At 51.2% G+C, this 18,198-nt stretch overlaps 1 protein-coding gene across 1 annotated transcript in view; it reads left to right on the top strand.

The window, feature by feature from the left end:
* NAGLU (N-acetyl-alpha-glucosaminidase) overlaps window positions 1–18,198 on the top strand; it is a 77,787-nt gene that overhangs the window by 33,289 nt on the left and 26,300 nt on the right. Inside the window, exon 2 of the mRNA XM_075347621.1 lies at window positions 10,775–10,922. Within this exon, the coding sequence (XP_075203736.1) occupies window positions 10,775–10,922 (148 nt within the window). The remainder of the gene's footprint in view (window positions 1–10,774; window positions 10,923–18,198) is intronic.

The following is an 18,198-nucleotide window of genomic DNA, read 5'->3' as shown; positions in this document are numbered from 1 at the left end:
GGATGGGATTGATAGTACAGTGTCAGTCTTTGCCGATGACACCAAACTATGTAAGATATTAAAAACTGACCTGGATAGTACAATATTACAAAAAGATCTGGATAAGATGTCAGAATGGGCAGATACTTGGCAAATGAGATTTAATGTTGATAAATGTAAAGTAATGCACCTAGGACGGAGTAATCCTATAGCTGCGTATACATTAAATGGAAGTAAACTCGGGACTACAGAACAGGAGAAGGACTTGGGTATTCTCATTACAAATAAGCTGAGCAGCAGCACTCAATGTCAAGCAGCAGCTGCTAAAGCAAACAAGATTTTAGGGTATATAAAAAGAGAGATTAGATCCCGTGATCCCAACGTATTGTTACCCCTCTATAAATCACTTGTAAGGCCACATCTGGAATACGGGATCCAGTTTTGGGCTCCACATTTTAAAAAGGACATTCAGAAGTTAGAGTCAGTTCAAAGGCGGGCAACTAGACTATTACAAGGAATGGAAGGCCTCCCATATGATGACAGGTTGAAAAAGTTAGATATGTTTAGCTTAGAAAAAAGACGTCTCAGAGGAGATCTCATTTATATGTATAAATACATGTGTGGTCAATATAAAGGACTGGTACATGACTTATTTCTTCCAAAGACAATACTAAGGACCAGGGGGCACTCACTGCGAGTGGAAGAAAAGCGATTCCGACACCTAAATAGGAAAGGGTTCTTTACAGTTAGAGCAGTCAGACTGTGGAATACACTACCACAAGAGGTAGTAATGGCAGATACTATAACAGCTTTCAAAAAAGGGCTGGATGATTTCCTCAGTACACAAAACATTGTTGGTTATAAATGACTTAGTGACTAAATGTAGAACTGGTGGAGGAAGGTTGAACTAGATGTGTGGAGCCCCGCAAACGCTGTGTCGGTGCATTACCTTCAGGGACTCCACGTAGCTGGATCTGTCTGGTCACAGGTAGGAAACCTTCTTTGTAGTTTGTCGTGACGCCACTCTCAGATTTGCGGTCAGTGGGGGGACCGCCACTGCAGGTTAAGGGATGCCTGGGGCTGATGGTGGGTGCAGCCAGTTGTAGTAGCCTCCTGAGAGTGAGGCAAGCCCCAGGGCCCTGTGTAGATGCGTAGAACTACAAGGCGCAGAATGACTCAACACAGGCAGGGTGTCTTTCAGGGTTTTTACTCACAGTTGATGGCAGGGTGAGTGACCCGGGCGTAGCTGGGATGAACCAAGTGGGAACCAGGTGTCCTTCAGGCTGACTTGTGAGGGTGACTACTAACTCGCCTTCCTTAGCCCTTGGTGGTTTGGGGTAACCCCGACTTTGAGTCCCTATGGGGGTCACCCAGGGAAGATGCTGCAGCCTCTCTCCCCTTCGTTTGCCGTTTGCTTGTCGCCTGGACCAGGCCACTCCAGCTGCTTGCCTCCTGTGACCTATGGGCCCTAACTGTGGCTACGTGGCTGCGGCTTTTGTGGTGTTGTGGCGTGGGCTTTGAGAGCCCCACACCGGCAGGTTTAGCAAAAGAAAGCTGGATCTATCTCCGCTTCGGGATCTGCCGCCCGTTTGGGCCTGGTACTCTCTAGCAGTCTCCTTACTTCCCACTCCGTTGCCCTCTCTCTAGCTGAAGATGGATTTCGGGTAGCACTCCTAGTTGACCGTTCTCCCCCGTCGGTAGCCACTGCGCGGACGCTGTCAGACTCCAGCAGCCCACGGGATCTGCTCCTCACTCGAGCTCCCTGGACTCTGCACTCCCTGGCTCACTGCCCCTCCTCTCCTGTTCTTGCCTACGCCACCTAGCAACCAGACTCTCTTACCACACCCCTTGAGAGGAGATGGAGGCTTTTGGCCCCCTCCACTATTCCAGTGGAGGTGAAGGCTTTTCCCCCTCCTGGGATCCCCAGGGGTCCTCTCAAAGGTACATGTGTGAGACCTGATCACTATGCGCCTGTGTACCACACCCCGGTCAGCCTTCTGGATTACCTGTGTTGTACTGTCCCCAGCATGGGTGCAGTACTCAGTGGTGCCTGACCAGGTCAGGGGCGCCACATTCCCCCTTAGTTATCACCAGCACGTCCTCGGGCTGCAAGACAACATTTTAAAATGCATAAAACATTAAAACATGGTAAAACATTTTAAGACCACCAGCTATCATACATCACCACCCTCCACCCACAAGTCCGTTAACCACCCAGACCCTCTCACGTTGGCCGCGCCTTCAGCCACTTCTGGCAGGATGTTGAGGCGGCTTTCCTGGTCTGGTAGTTTCAGGGTATACCTGGCCTGGTGGAGTCGCGCCTTCAGCCACTTCTGGCAGGATGTAGAGGCGGCCCCCACAGTTGGTGCTGACCAGGTACCCTCTTTGTGGTGGAGAGCCAGGCCCCATAAACAGGCATGCTCTCTGGTCGCAGGTGAGCCAAGGCCCTATATACGGACGGGCTCCTCCTGGTTGCAGACGAGCCAAGCCCCTAAACAGGCTGACTCTGGTAGTGGTGCCTCTGGTGTAACTATTTACACTGCGAGAGTTTGTGGCTATAGCCAGTTCATAGCCTTAAGGTTTATGGTTTTCTCACACAAGTTTATGTGGGCACATACTTAAACGTAAACGTTGCAAAACTTCAAACTTTTCAAAACTTTAACTTGCTGCATGCTTTCTTCTTGCTTTATGTGAACTTTGCTCCTGTTTCCTCCTTACCAGGGCTTGGGCCTGTAGGGCTGGGGCATCTGTTACTTCCTGTGCTTTTATCGTCTGTTTCTTGATCCTTTCTTTCCTCTTCTTCAGTGTCTCTGTCTTCATCTTCTGTTGTGACTGCAGGGCTTCTGCAAGGACTTCTAGGACATGGTGCAACATCTAGGGCATACCAGCCTCTTTCTCCCTGATGCATAGTGAACTCCACTGAGTCTCCTATCTTCAAATTTCTTCCAGGGTGTCCTCTGGGCAAATGGGCTCTCACATCCCTTTGATTGACGAAAATCCCTTCCTTCATACCAGGTGATACTATAAAGCCGTATCCTGATTTGAGGCTGAAATCTTCGACAATTCCTCGACGCAGGGGTCCTCTGATCTGGGGTTTGAACCTTCTCAGGAACCGTTTCTCCTCTAGGTCTCTGGCGGTGACTTCGTCTTTCTGCTCAGGAGATTGTGATGTTGGAGGATACTTTGTACTACCGCCTCGGCGCCGTGTCTTGCGGGCTGGATTCTGCGAAGTACAGCTTACAAGCTCCCAGGTGGGGCGGTTGGGCAGGTCTTCTTCAGCAGGAGGTGTCAGGTCTTCCTCGTCCCAGCGGGAATATGGCAACATCTCCGGCTCCGGGACTAGCACTGCTGCTGGCTCCGGGGGCAACTCCTCAGCTTCTTGCCCTCCTCTCCCCCTTAGTTCTTCGCTGCACTCTGGTCGTGGCAGCGCTGGGGATGAGTGTTCCTCAGCTGGCCCAGGCGGTGGACTCTTCGGCGTGGTTGCCGCAGGGGTTGCCTTAGGGGTGTGCGGAGGGAGCATGTACTGGTCCACCATCTCCTGTGGGAACTTGGCCTCCAGGTCAGCCTTCAGCTGCCAGTATGCGGGGTCCTCACCTACCAGGGATTTCCTAGTAGGGACTTCCTTAGACTGGGGAGCGGTGTCTGCTCTGGCCCTGCAGGCCGGGATAAATGGTGATGTAGTCTTTTCTTGGCGGGCCGCGCATGGCATCGCTGCGGCGGCCTGGTCTTGGCGGGCCGCGCCTGGCATGGCGGCGGCCTGGATCTGCGTCGCTGTTGCGGCCAGTTCTTGGCGGGCCGGACTGGGCATTGCAGCCGCGGTCTGAATTGGCGTCGCATCCTCAATGGGGTCCGTGCAGGTGGAGCTGGGCGTCGCTGCAGTGATCGGGGCTTGACGGGCCGCACCTGGCGGGGCTGCGGCCTGGTTCAGCATCTCACTTGCGGCTCGGACGAGCGTCGCTGCTGCGTTGGGGTCTTGGCGGACTGGGCTCAGCAGGGTGGCAGCCTGGGTCAGCGTCACACCTGCGGCACGGATGAGTATCGCCGTGGCAGTCGGACCTTTGCGGGCCAGGCGGGGTGTCGCTGCGGCGGCCTGGATTTGGCGGGCCGCACCTAGCGTGGCTGCGGCCTCGCTCAGCGTCGCCGCGCCAGGCGCCTCTTCTGGGACCGCGGTCGTAGCAGCAGGGGTCGGAGCACTTGCGCTGGCCGGGGCAACTCTGGACTCACCCATCGGTGGCACCATCGGGATCTGAGTCGTCGCCGCTCGATCTGGCATGCGTCGCGCGGCTCCCTCCTCGTAGGTCCGAACCGCCGCAGCCATCTCCAGAAGCTCCGTGCGTCCCTCACCGAGCTGTCGCATAATCCTGGCCTCCAGCTGATCGCAGAAGATAGCAAGCTCCCGGCACCACCAGGCAGCAGAGCCTGGTTCTGGGTATCCACGTCTGGACTCCATTTCTTCTCTCTGCAGCAGCAGGCTTGTGGCTCCCTTTCCTTCCCGCCGTCTCCGGACGCTTCCGCTCTCTTTACAAGCGAGGTCAGAACTCTGCAGGGGATCTCTGGGTAGCCACACCTCTTCGTGGGCGGTAACTTCTTCCAGCGCGGGCTGCTGTTGTTTTTCAGCGCGCTTTTCATGGTGGCAATATGGCGGCGCTTCCAATTTTTCAAGCGGACCGCCCAGGCACATGGTCACCTGTCTGGACAGGTCTAGTCCTTATCCTGTTCGTGACGCCAGATGTGGAGCCCCGCAAACGCTGTGTCGGTGCATTACCTTCAGGGACTCCACGTAGCTGGATCTGTCTGGTCACAGGTAGGAAACCTTCTTTGTAGTTTGTCGTGACGCCACTCTCAGATTTGCGGTCAGTGGGGGGACCGCCACTGCAGGTTAAGGGATGCCTGGGGCTGATGGTGGGTGCAGCCAGTTGTAGTAGCCTCCTGAGAGTGAGGCAAGCCCCAGGGCCCTGTGTAGATGCGTAGAACTACAAGGCGCAGAATGACTCAACACAGGCAGGGTGTCTTTCAGGGTTTTTACTCACAGTTGATGGCAGGGTGAGTGACCCGGGCGTAGCTGGGATGAACCAAGTGGGAACCAGGTGTCCTTCAGGCTGACTTGTGAGGGTGACTACTAACTCGCCTTCCTTAGCCCTTGGTGGTTTGGGGTAACCCCGACTTTGAGTCCCTATGGGGGTCACCCAGGGAAGATGCTGCAGCCTCTCTCCCCTTCGTTTGCCGTTTGCTTGTCGCCTGGACCAGGCCACTCCAGCTGCTTGCCTCCTGTGACCTATGGGCCCTAACTGTGGCTACGTGGCTGCGGCTTTTGTGGTGTTGTGGCGTGGGCTTTGAGAGCCCCACACCGGCAGGTTTAGCAAAAGAAAGCTGGATCTATCTCCGCTTCGGGATCTGCCGCCCGTTTGGGCCTGGTACTCTCTAGCAGTCTCCTTACTTCCCACTCCGTTGCCCTCTCTCTAGCTGAAGATGGATTTCGGGTAGCACTCCTAGTTGACCGTTCTCCCCCGTCGGTATCCACTGCGCGGACGCTGTCAGACTCCAGCAGCCCACGGGATCTGCTCCTCACTCGAGCTCCCTGGACTCTGCACTCCCTGGCTCACTGCCCCTCCTCTCCTGTTCTTGCCTACGCCACCTAGCAACCAGACTCTCTTACCACACCCCTTGAGAGGAGATGGAGGCTTTTGGCCCCCTCCACTATTCCAGTGGAGGTGAAGGCTTTTCCCCCTCCTGGGATCCCCAGGGGTCCTCTCAAAGGTACATGTGTGAGACCTGATCACTATGCGCCTGTGTACCACACCCCGGTCAGCCTTCTGGATTACCTGTGTTGTACTGTCCCCAGCATGGGTGCAGTACTCAGTGGTGCCTGACCAGGTCAGGGGCGCCACAGATGGACCTAGGTCTTTTTTCAACCTAAGTAAGTAACTATGTAACCTCAATTTGTAGACACACTGTTTCGGGGTGATTGCCCCTCGTCAGTACAAAGTATGAGATATGATCTGGCTTTATGAGAAGCTCTAGTGGGGTCTAAGGGAAAAACATTTGTTCTTGCGGAGACCTGACAAACCAGTCTTCTATAGTAAGATACAGTGCCTCGGAGGTACTGTAGGAGGTGGTTAGATTAACCCACTCCTATGGTGGTTAAATATAATATTTCATATGTATTTTATAGTGTGTGCAATTATACTTGTTTTTATAAAATGACCAAGTGTTACTGAACCAGAGCAGTCAGCGCCATCTAGTGGCCAAACATGTAAAGCCTTGTTTTTATTGAAGATTGTGCTTTATTATTGTGTATTTTATAGTAATGTAAAGTATAATCTGTTATGTATGATTAATGTATTATTAGTTAAATGTAAATATAAGGATGTTAACTAGATAGGGATAGAGTACATGCCGGTTTTAGATCTACAGCGTGGCAGATACTTTCCGGTTGCTGAGGGAACGGAGAGCCAGGATAGGAAGAGTGACAGAGAGCCAGAGCGTTGGCTTGTGAGACAGGTCTGAGGAAAGTTAGTTCTGCACAGGGGTTCCTGGAATGTGAATAATAGTGCTTGGTAACTTGGGCCCATCAGCTCTCCTCAGGACAGGCTTAGAAGAGTCCAGGGACTAGATGGACATCCCTGAGAGAGAGAGTGAGTTCTTTGGGACGGGCCTAGGGAAATTGAGGAGCTGAAGCCATCTGAGATAGTGAGTGGACAAGGGGTACGAAATGACAGAACAGGGGGCTCTGAGGCTGGCCCTCAGACTTGAGTCCCTGCTCTGTCCGTTATCTCAGAGGTAGGCTTGATCATAGCCTTCAAAAAAAAAAAAGAGAAGAAAACACGATCAAGAGTCCAAATATGAAATGAATTTTTATTAAACCAAAAAGAAGAGGATAAGTGGTAACAAAGTATGGCGGATATAGCAAAGAACAACTGGGTTAAAAAGGTACATATCGGCAATCCAAATACACAAATATGTGCAAATAATGGAGAAACATTAATATATTACTAGGCAGATATACAGATCAGAGGATATATGCCTAGATGAAGACTACAAAGGATAGCAAAATATAGCCTAAAAGACTACCACAGACCAAAGTAAATGGAATAACTGATTACCAAATCAATAATAGACCAAATAAATGGTCCAAATAAGAAAAAATGAGCATACAAAGGTCCTACGGTAGATAAAAGATCTTGTACAGTACGTGCAGGATAAATTAGACCCAGGAGTAAGCGTCTACCCGACGCACGGCATTTCGGTGGAAACCTTCGTCAGGGGCGGTGACCTGCAGGTGTGACGCCCTGGCCTATCTGTGCAATCTGCCCTTCTGCATGATATCCAATCCTCTTTGGTTACGGATCTTTGTCATTTGGTGCTGCTAAGAGCTTAGCCAGTCGAAACCCTAGGAACACTTTACACCACACCCACCAGACACACCATTGGGGGGCCTGAAGGGAATAGGGCTGCCCACTTGGGGGGTTGGCAGGGGAAAGTTAAAAAGTGAAAGGAGTTGAGTGGTGACTCTCAAGAGGAGAGGTCACGGAGTGTTGTGTTGGAGGTAAAGGAGAGAGGAGGTCAGAAGCAGGCCTCCTTGAGTCTACTAGGAGGCAGATGTTGGTCTGGGCCTGCTAGGAGTTGGAACCCCGGTCGCAGGGGATCGTGTCAAGGGGCACGGATTGCCGAGGAGGGCAGCCGGCGGCCTTGAGCCATCTCCGGGCAGGGGCCAGGGCACGACTGGGTACACGGACTCTAGGCTGGGAAGTAGCTTCAAGTGTCCTGGTAATTTACCCGACGGGGGTGAAGTCTTCAAGATTCATCCCTCACCTGCTCCAAAATCGGGGTACTAGCGCAACAAGGGGATAGGACTTTTCCCAAAACACAGTCCACCAAATCCCAAGCGTGAACCCTGAGAGCAAGCTCACTCCGTTAGCCATATGGGTGAGTGGGACCCGAATAGTTCCATACTAGAGGGTCCAGCAGTGAGAAGGTGCCACGGAAAAGGTCACAGGCTAACAAGCATCAACCAGGGCACGGACCCAAGCGTGCTCCCTCCTTGCTGCAGTGGTGCTCAGAATTCTGGTTTACAAGCTGTCGGTGTCAGTGTTCTTGGACTGAGTGAGTACGCAGAAACCCTTCCTTTTCCCAACTGCAAACCACTCCTGCACCAACACCGGATCCCGGGGCACAAACCTCCTACCCACGGAAGGGTTAAATACCTTGCTGCCATACCATCGCCACCGGGCTCCCCCTTCCCCAACAGCAGCGGTGGTACTCCACCTTACCACGCACCGTGGGTGGCGTCATGAACTTCTAACTCCCCTGTACATACTCCCCTTTTCAAACTCGAGTGTCCGCACGAACCCCCGGGTCCGGAGACTCCTCGAGCCACCGCAGTTTCGGATCAGAGCGGCTCGACCGCTCACACGGGGGCGGTACACAGGTACTGTACAATATCTTTTATCTACCGTAGGACCTTTGTATGCTCATTTTTTCTTATTTGGACCATTCATTTGGTCTATTATTGATTTGGTAATCAGTTATTCCATTTACTTTGGTCTGTGGTAGTCTTTTAGGCTATATTTTGCTATCCTTTGTAGTCTTCATCTAGGCATATATCCCCTAATCTGTATAACTGCCTAGGAATATATTAATGTTTCCCCATTATTTGTACATATTTGTGTATTTGGATTGCCTAGATTTACCTTTTTAACCCAGTTGTTCTTTGCTATATCCGCCATACTTTGTCACCACCTATCCTCTTCTTTTTGGTTTAATAAAAATTCATTTCATATTTGGACTCTTGATTGTGTTTTCTTCTCTTTTTTTTTCCGCTTAATTTTTGCGATTTGTCCTTATTAATTATTTAGTCATAGATTTTTGGTGCAGTATTTATTATGTATTTTTTATATCTATATTATTACATCTATATTTAAATATGCATCTTTTTCCATCGGCAAAATTTATTTTGATCATAGCCATGTCTGAGCCCCCAGCATTAACCTAACTCCTACCTGAGCCCTCAACTTACTCTCCCTCTTCCCCACCCTTGTGCGGGCCGTAAACATCATAACAAATTCCCACAGAAACGACATAGACAAGGGAGAATGGTAACTCGCACACACTGCACTCAAACACAAAGGAGAGACAATATGTATACAGGGGAATAAAGAAAAAGAAAGAAAGTAAATGTACAACAGGGGAACTTCCACACTACTCAAAATCGCAACTACAGATCACCATGGACTGGATCACCAGTTAGAGCGGAATTGCTGGAGCTATGCTGAAGCTATTATCGGCTCTGGGTAGCAAGGTCCAGACTCTTTTATATAGGAATGAGACAGCAGTGATCGGTAATTAGCAACCTGAGCTTCTAGCAGAGTTCCCCAGGTCAGCAGGAATTAACTCCTGCAGGACTGAGGACATGAACACATGAAACAGCCGACGCACAGCCCTGGCTGAACAACTAGGAGACATCAGGTTGCCTATCAGGTCCTGCAGTGTGAACAGAGCCTGATGCCGCCGTGACATCTAATGAGTCTAGTACCGAACATCGCGTGACACACGGGTAGCCATGGAGAGAAGAGCAATGGGAAGTGGAGGCTTAGGCTTGGCAGTTAGAAGGCTAAGGGTAAGAACGCACTTTGCATTCTCCTACTTGCAGTTCTAAACGCACGTTTTGGGCTTAATTGATTTGACCAAAGTTGCCTTTTTCAGAAATTTAGCGCTGAAAATGCATGCGTATTTACCGCGTTTTTGATGCGTTTTCAGCGCTTTTTACATGCTTTTTCACCTGCGTTTTGACAGATGCGTTTTGAACATCAAGACACTGCTAACTAAAGTTTAAACAGTCAAACATAATGAAAAAAGAGAAAAAAAAGGATCATATCTATATTAATGGGAAAAATAATGAAAATAGATATATTTCATCAAATTATAGCGGTAATATACATTTTATCGCAAAAATGGCAATAAATGCATATTTTTCTTAAATTTAATTGTCGGATTATGTATGTGTGTAAAGGGACATATAAAATCATTATTTTGATGTCCAAAAAGCATGCGTTTTGGTACTACAAAACGCATGTTTTCTGCACTGAAAAAGCAGGAAAAACGCAGGAATTTGAAGGAATCTTGGTTTTTGCTATTTCTCATTGACTCTCATGTTATCGAAACTGACCTAAAATGGCAAAAACAATTGACATGCTCCTTCTTTGAATGCATGGTTTTTGCCACAAAATATGCAAATTAAACGCAGCGGTTAGAAACGCAAAGTGCGGTCTGAAAATCAACATTTTCCATTGACTTTGCTGGAAAATCAAAACGGATGCATTTTGTCAGAAAAAAGGTGCTTCTCAAAACAGACCAAAAAAGCAGTGGAAACGAAAAGTGTGTTCTCACCCTTATTCCCAGGCAGTGGGCTAGGCAGAGGAAGTACCCCAGGGAACTGCGGCAGCAGAATGGGATAGGAATGGCCATGTCTGTCGTAAGTTTAAGAACAAATAAACCATGCCATGTTGTTTTGTAAAGAGACTCTGTGTGATGTTGCCCTGCCACATCTATGATGGCTGCGGGATGGTGGATGCTCACTTGAAGACCGAAGTAAGTGTCGCATCTCCTGGGGTGGATCATAAACACCGGTTATGTCTGGAGAAGTAGAGTGGAGCCCTACGGGCTTTAACTTCACCTGAGCTGTGATGAACGTTACATGGCTGCCCAGCAGATCTATACTAGAATGTCTCCACTGTTTGTAAATCATATCATAATTGCTGTTTGTCTGACAGACTTTCCATTTTTTCTTTTAAATAAGGTTTCGCTACTATCAAAATGTCTGCACTTCAAGTTATTCCTTTGTCTGGTGGGACTGGGCTAGATGGGAAAAGGAAATAGACTGGATGGCGCTGAATGGAATCAACATGCCACTCGCATTTACAGGCCAAGAGGCCATATGGCAACGGGTAAAAATCATCTATGTTTATTAATGCTTGTGACGGGGTGTACATCAGAGCAAAGAGAGACAACAGGCCGAGGATGATCCAACAGGTTTACTAACAGGAATACAGGAACAGCACACGACAAGTCCAAATAAAACAGATTCGGGGGCACCTCCCGATAATCCAAAGTGCCAGATCACAACGTAATAGTCCTTTTCAGAGTCCCAGAAATCCCACACAATCCACTGGACGGCGAGGTCTGTCCGCAGATTCAGATCTCGCTCCCTTCCTCTTCAAAAACTCAACTCCCAACTGCATTTAGAAACAGGAGTGAATTGTTTGAGCTCGTGGGCCCGCCCCTCAAGGGTAGGGGTCTATGCAATGGTTGGGCCCACTAGAAGATTCTAGAAGGTTGGCTCCGAGATGTCTACAGGTTTGTGTAGTTGGCGTTATCCACTGCTTACGAAACAATGAGAAGTTCCCCTGGCTGTGTGGACAAGAGATAATTGCATTATGGGCCCAGAGACACAGGAGATGGGGGGAAGGTATGGTTACTTACATCCCAAGACATTTCAAAGTGTTCAGTAAGTACAACCAAAGGAAAGTGACATCACATCCTGACATAGTATTACAGCAAATACAGTGAGAAGGTAAAATACATCATGACAATTCCTTCCCCTCCCAACTTGTGTACGTACTAGGGACCTCTACAGGTCGCTGGTTAAGTACACGCAGGCATGGCTGACAGGACTCAAGGCTCCTCTTCCCTGGACAGTCCATCTGCATTTTGGTGTTGGCTGCCCCTTCTATATTGTATGGTAAAGTTATAGGGCTGCAGAGCCAGGCTCCATCGCAGTAAGCGTCCATTGTCCCCAGAGACTCTGTTCAGCCAGGTGAGGGGATTGTGATCAGTAACCACAGTGAATTCCCGTCCATACAGATACGGCCGTAGTTTCTTAAGGGCCCACACTACAGCCAGACATTCCTTCTCAACAGTTGCATAGGCCACTTCTCGGTCCAGCAGTTTCCGGCTGAGATAGGCGATGGGGTGCTCGTCCCCAGCTGCATTCACCTGGCTGAGGACCGCTCCCAGTCCATAAGCAGAGGCATCCGTTTGCACAATGAATCTCCTCTTGTAGTCTGGAGCAGCCAGGACAGGATCGCAGATCAAAGCATCCTTCAGCCGGTTAAAAGCCTCATCACAGGCTGGAGTCCAGATCACCAGCCGGGGCATTGTTTTCTTGGTCAGGTCGGTAAGAGGCTTGGCCACAGTACTGAAATGAGAAACAAATTTTCGGTAATAACTGGCAGTGCCCAGAAAAGCCATAACTTGTTTCTTAGTTTGGGGTACAGGCCAGTCTCTAATAGCCTGGATTTTGGCAGGCTCAGGTCAGAGCTTCCCTCCTCCCACTCTATGTCCTAGGTACTGGACTTCCCCCATCCCCAATTGGCATTTATCGGGTCGAATAGTTAGGCCGGCTGCAAGAATCAGGTCCAAAATAATGGCTACTTGATTCAGATGTTCCTCCCATGTGTGGCTGAAGACGGCGATATCATCCAAGTAGGCACAAGCAAAGTCATCACATCCCCGGAGGATCTGATCCACCATTCTCTGGAAGGTGGCCGGGGCATTTTTCATTCCAAAAGGCATGCTTAGAAATTCATACAGACCAAAGGGAGTTATAAAAGCGGACCGTTCTCTCCCTTCATCCGTTAGAGGGATCTGCCAGTATCCCTTACTGAGATCCAAGGTAGTGACATATCGGGACCCAGCCAGTCGGTCTAGAAGTTCGTCAATACGAGGCATTGGGTAAGGATCGCTGACGGTATGGTCGTTTAGTCGCCGATAGTCCACACAAAATCGAGTACTCCCATCCTTCTTGGGTACTAACACCACAGGGGAGGCCCAAGGGCTATGGGAGGCCTGGATTACCCCAAGCTGTAACATCTCCTCCAGTTCGTGCTGCATGGTGTTTCGAACTGATTCAGGTACCCGGTAAGGAGCCAGTTGTATGGGACGGATGCCCTGAGTGTCCACATGATGTTGGGTGACGGTGGTTCGACCTGGTTGGGATGAGAAAGCAGCCCGTCTCTGTTGAAGCACTTCCAGCATCTGGATTTTCTGTAAGGAGTCCAGGTAATCTCCCAGGGGAACCTGTTCCACAGTGGATGGGGCTCTCGCTGCTTCCACGAGATCAGGTAGAGAGTCCTCATCCTCTTGACCATCTTCTGAAGCCAACCGACAGCTTGCTATCATTGGAATGTTCCGGTCATGGTACTCCTTAATCATATTCACATGGACAGTCTTTTGCCTTAGCCCCTGATCATCTAAAGCAAGAAGGTAATTGGTATCATTCAGTTTTCTGAGAACCCGGAAGGGACCCTCCCATGTGGTCTGCAGTTTATTCTGCCGATGGGGAACAATCATTAAGACTTGTTGTCCTTCTACAAACTCCCGATAGCGTGCGTTACGGTCATACCATGTCTTCTGTCTGGTTTGAGCCATACGCAAATGACTCTGTGCAAAACTAGCAAGTTGGGCCAAGGTTTCTCGCAGCTTTAGGACATAAGGGACAACAGGGGTTCCTGTATCTTCAACTTGCCCCTCCCAGTATTCCTTGAGCAGGGTTAAGGGTCCTCGGACCTTTCTTCCATAGAGTAGTTCAAAGGGGGAGAACCCAGTGGACTCCTGGGGAACTTCCCGATAGGCAAACAAGAGATGGGGTAGGTACTTCTCCCAGTCTGAATCTCGGTCCGTGAAGGCCCTCAGCATATTCTTCAGAGTGCCGTTGAATCGTTCACAAAGTCCATTTGTTTGGGGATGATACGGGGTCGTTCGGATCGCTCGTACTCCACAGGTGCGCCACAGACACTGGACCAACTCTGACATAAACTGGGAGCCTTGGTCCGACAAGATCTCACTGGGGAATCCTACTCTGGTAAAAATAATAACCAAGGCCTCGGCCACCTTGGCTGCAGAGATACTTGACAAGGCCACGGCTTCTGGATATCGGGTGGCGTAGTCCACAACAGTGAGAATGTACTGCTTTCCAGATTTACTTGGTTTAGCCAGAGGTCCAATGATATCAACAGCTACTCTTTGAAAGGGTTCTATTATAGGGAGCGGTTGCAGGGGTGCCTTTGGGTGATCTCCGGGTCGCCCTCTACGCTGACATATGTCACAAGTTCGGCAGAAATGCGCCACTGCTTGGGAAATCCCCGGCCAATAAAAAGTTTGAGTCAATCGTCTCTCGGTGCGGGTTTTGCCTTGATGGCCAGCCGTAGGAATGTCATGAGCCAGGTGTAATAGGGGAATTCTGTACTTCTGAGGAACAATCAGCTGTTTGCTATAAGTCCAGGGCTTATCTAGGGAGTCGGCATTGGCAACCCGATACAGAAGTCCATTTTCTCTGATAATTCTTTCTCCGTTTTCCCCTAGCTGCCCTATTTCAGCCCGAGTTCTAAAACTAGCAAGGGTGGGGTCAGTCTCTACTTCTTGTCTAAACTGAACTTTATCCCAAGTGTGAGGCAAATCCCGGGATATGAAGATGAATTATGACTCCAGTCATAATCCCTCATCACTCCCTGGCAGTGCCCCCTCCCTTCTTGTTCTCAGTGTTCCACTTACACCTCCATGGCCATGTCCTGTGATATGGAAATTAGGTGGCTTGGGGACAATGGACACAGGATGACTCCCTGCCGTGACCCTGTAGTGGGGGCTGCTAGCTAGTTAGCAAGGCTATGGAAATAGCCAGACAGAACGACTCCAGTAAAAAATGGTTCATATCTCGCAAGCCATATTTCCGATAAATATGGCAACCATAAAAATGGTGTCTCCGCATGCGGACGATGCCGGCACACCCTTTTTATGGGAGCAGGACATTGGGAAATGCCCCAGGCGTGATATCAGCCAATGGGGAACTGGCAGACAGGTCATGAGTCCCCTCGTTCTGTAGCTAAATTCATAACTGTCACAATGAGAGCATTGGCGTCCGCCTACGACGCTCCCAGGCAAAGTTATGGCCCATATTCCATGTTGTGGATTGTCCATAACTCAAGCCAGGGGTGGAGCAGTGCTCCCTCTGAGGTCACTAAGGTAGGAGGGGACCTGGATTTGCCCAGGTTGATAACCCTACTTCGGCCATTTTCCAGTGTTCTTTTCGCTGGGGGCACGTGTAGGAAACATCTGTGGGAAGGATCCTAGAAACCTGGGTACAGCGCCCCCCTGTGGCCAGACGCAACAAGGTAACTGCTGGAACTGTGTATGCCTGTTTGTAACCCATGCTTTGATTGTAACTGTACTCTGACATATGTATATTCTGTAGATTCCCTATTGTATATATTGTAGTTTCTAGTGTGCTTTAGGCTGATTAAATTATATAATTAATCTTGGGCTGTTCTGTTATCTCGATCTTGAATCCCACGTCTGTGTGTTCGGCTAATAGTTACCGTAAATCGGTTGGTGGCAGCGAATTGTGCCAAGGATTATTGTGGGGAGGCCAGTGAGATTCGGGGAGATTTTATATATTCCGCCCGCGGAGGTCGGGGGAATATATACCTTACTCTCACCGGGGACCCTTCAATAATCGGCATAAGTAGTATAGCGGCCTCCTTGCTTATGGTCGGGCAATTCCATAATTGGCCTGACTATAAGAGGGGCGCTAGAGAGCGCGTCACGTGCTCTGTCTGTCGGTCGGGAGGTATAAAGGAGGGGTGACCCCCACTTGTTACCCCCCGATTGTGACGTACTGGTAGCCAGCGCGGGGGATTTCTGAGTGACCCCCCCGGTGGTTTGTGACATATTGGTGGCATAGCGGTGGGATCGAGATAATAGTGTGTGTGAGTGTGAGACCCATACTCCCAGACACTAAAGACTGCCTGCAGCAGCTGTGGCTGCTGGGGTCTTCAGACTAGCTCAACACTAGAGTGTCAGAGTGCAGATACTGTAAGGTGTGTGGAGGCATCAGGTGTCAGTTCTGTGTCAGTGACCAAAAGTCTGCAAGAATGGCTGATGGCACCAGGAGCAGAGCTATGCAACTGGCCAATGCTAAGGCAGGAGCCGAAGAGAGGGAGGACGGTGCTGTGGACAGCAATGAGGAGGTTGCCCACGAGTCCTCCAGGAGCTCGACGCCAGAAAACCGTTCTGCCGAGGACATTGCGCAACCTGGCACTGCTGGACAAGATGAGGAGGAGCTCACCCAAGGTTCCTCAACGAGCCAGATGCCAGCCCTCCGCTCTGAAAGGGACAGTGAATCGCCTAGCTCTGCAGCGTGCCGCAGATCACCACGTGCCATTCCACCGAGCCTGGGAGGCTCGGATAGCCTTCTTCAAATGGCTATGGCCCTTCTCCAGGCTGGAGACCAGAAGGGCTACAAGGAACTCCTGGCAGAGCGCAGGGCAGAGCGGCAGGCAGCGCGTGACGCTGAGGCTGCGGAGCGGCACGCAGAGCGTGAGGCTGCGGAGCGAGAGCGGCAGGCAGCGCGTGAAGAGCGAGAGCGACAGGCAGACCGTGACTACCAGCTGCAGCTAGCTCAGCTCCGGCCCTCATCAGCCACATGTGACCTTCGAGACACCAAACTTCCAAAGGTCCGTGTTGAGGACTTCCCAGTGCTGGAGAAGGATGGAGACTTGGACTCTTTCTTGACTGCTTTTGAACGGACTTGCTTGCAGCACCATCTGGACAAGGACCAGTGGGCCAAATACCTGACCCCCCGTTTAAGGGGTAAGGCCCTGGATATCCTTGGGGACTTGCCTGCTGAGGCAGATCAGGGCTACGACACCATCAAGCGGGCCCTGATCCAACAGTACAACCTCACTCCAGAGTCCTACCGCAAGAAGTTCCGGAGCCTACAGAAGGGACCAAAGGACTCCTGGGCTGACCACCGGCGGGCACTTGCCCGAGCTGCCGACCACTGGACCCAAGGCCTGCAGCTTTCCACCGGACCGGAGATCCTGGACTTGTTCATCACGGAGCAACTCTTGTGGAACTGCCCTGAGGATCTCCGCCAGTTCATCCGAGACCAGAAGCCAAAGGGGTCCACGGCTACAGCTGCCCTTGCCGATGACTACACCAACAACCGGGCCCCTGAGGCCAGGAGAGCGGCCACCAGCAGCACCTGGAGAGGGGGTAAGATGAATTCTGCGACTGCCCCACCTGCCCCTAGACTGCAGGGGGTGTCCCCCTCAACTCCCCTCTCCAGGCCCGTGGCGGAACCAAGACGGTGCCACCAGTGCAACCTACCTGGACACTTCAAGGCCATGTGCCCTCAGCGTCCCAAGGCCCCGGCTCCGTCCCCGTCCCAAGGGCCGCCCAAGGTGTATTGTGTGGGTGGGGGTGGTGGTAGGTCCCTGGACAGCTTCCAACCTGTCACCGTCGGCCGGTCTGTGACCATAGGACTGCGAGACAGCGCCTCGGAGGTGACTCTGGTGCGGCCTGAGATGGTGTCCCCCCAAGACTTGATCCCTGGAAAAACCCTCGCTGTCTCCGGGATTGGAGGCACTGACCCGGCGCTGCCTGTTGCTGACATTTATGTGGACTGGGGCGCAGGGCGGGGGGTGAGGGAGGTGGGGGTAACTGATCAGATCCCTGCAAACGTGCTACTTGGGACAGATTTGGGGCAGATAACCTCCCAGTTTGGGCCCCAACCAAGGGCTGAACCTTCAGCCAGTACTGACATGCCTCCGGACAATGTTAATGTGTTATCTATGAATGATGTAAGGGAGGAGGGAGTGAACTCTGATATTTCTGCTTGCATAGACACCATAGACACACACACAGCTGCAGCTGTGACAGGGGAGGGGGTCAGAGAAAGGTGTGACAATGCCTCTACAAGTAATCAGCCTGTGAGCTGGGATCTGTTGCCCTCTGCAGGGATAAGCAGAGAGCAGGGTGCTGCAGGGGGAGGACCAGTGTGTGGGGTGGGGGCTACCACAGCAAATGTGGGGTCCCCAGAGATTTCACAGCGGGGTTCTGTTGCTGCAGGAGGGGAACAGGCAGGTGAGATTGGGGCCGGTCCAGGAGCGGAAGTGCTCCCAGGTAAGATCTCGGTGCATGGTTCCCCCACAACCGGGGTGTCAGGAAGCCAGGTAGGTCTGCCTGAACCGGCGACTTGGTCAGGAACGGAGGAGGAGCAGGCACGACCCACGGTCGCAGCGGCTGTGGCCGCTGTCACCCGCAGTGGGAGTGCTGGAAGCCAAGGGGCCTCCCAGAGGTCCGATAGCTCTTCCCCTTCTGACCCAGTGGCAGCCGAGTCAGGTGGAGGCCAGGACACAGGTCCCGGGGTACTGACCGAAGATGTGA

The sequence above is a fragment of the Anomaloglossus baeobatrachus genome, chromosome 5 (genome assembly GCF_048569485.1).
Source record: "Anomaloglossus baeobatrachus isolate aAnoBae1 chromosome 5, aAnoBae1.hap1, whole genome shotgun sequence".
Taxonomy (NCBI): Eukaryota; Metazoa; Chordata; class Amphibia; order Anura; family Aromobatidae; genus Anomaloglossus; species Anomaloglossus baeobatrachus.
Note: the sequence above shows the minus strand (reverse complement) of the source record. Positions and strands in the feature narration are given on the sequence as shown.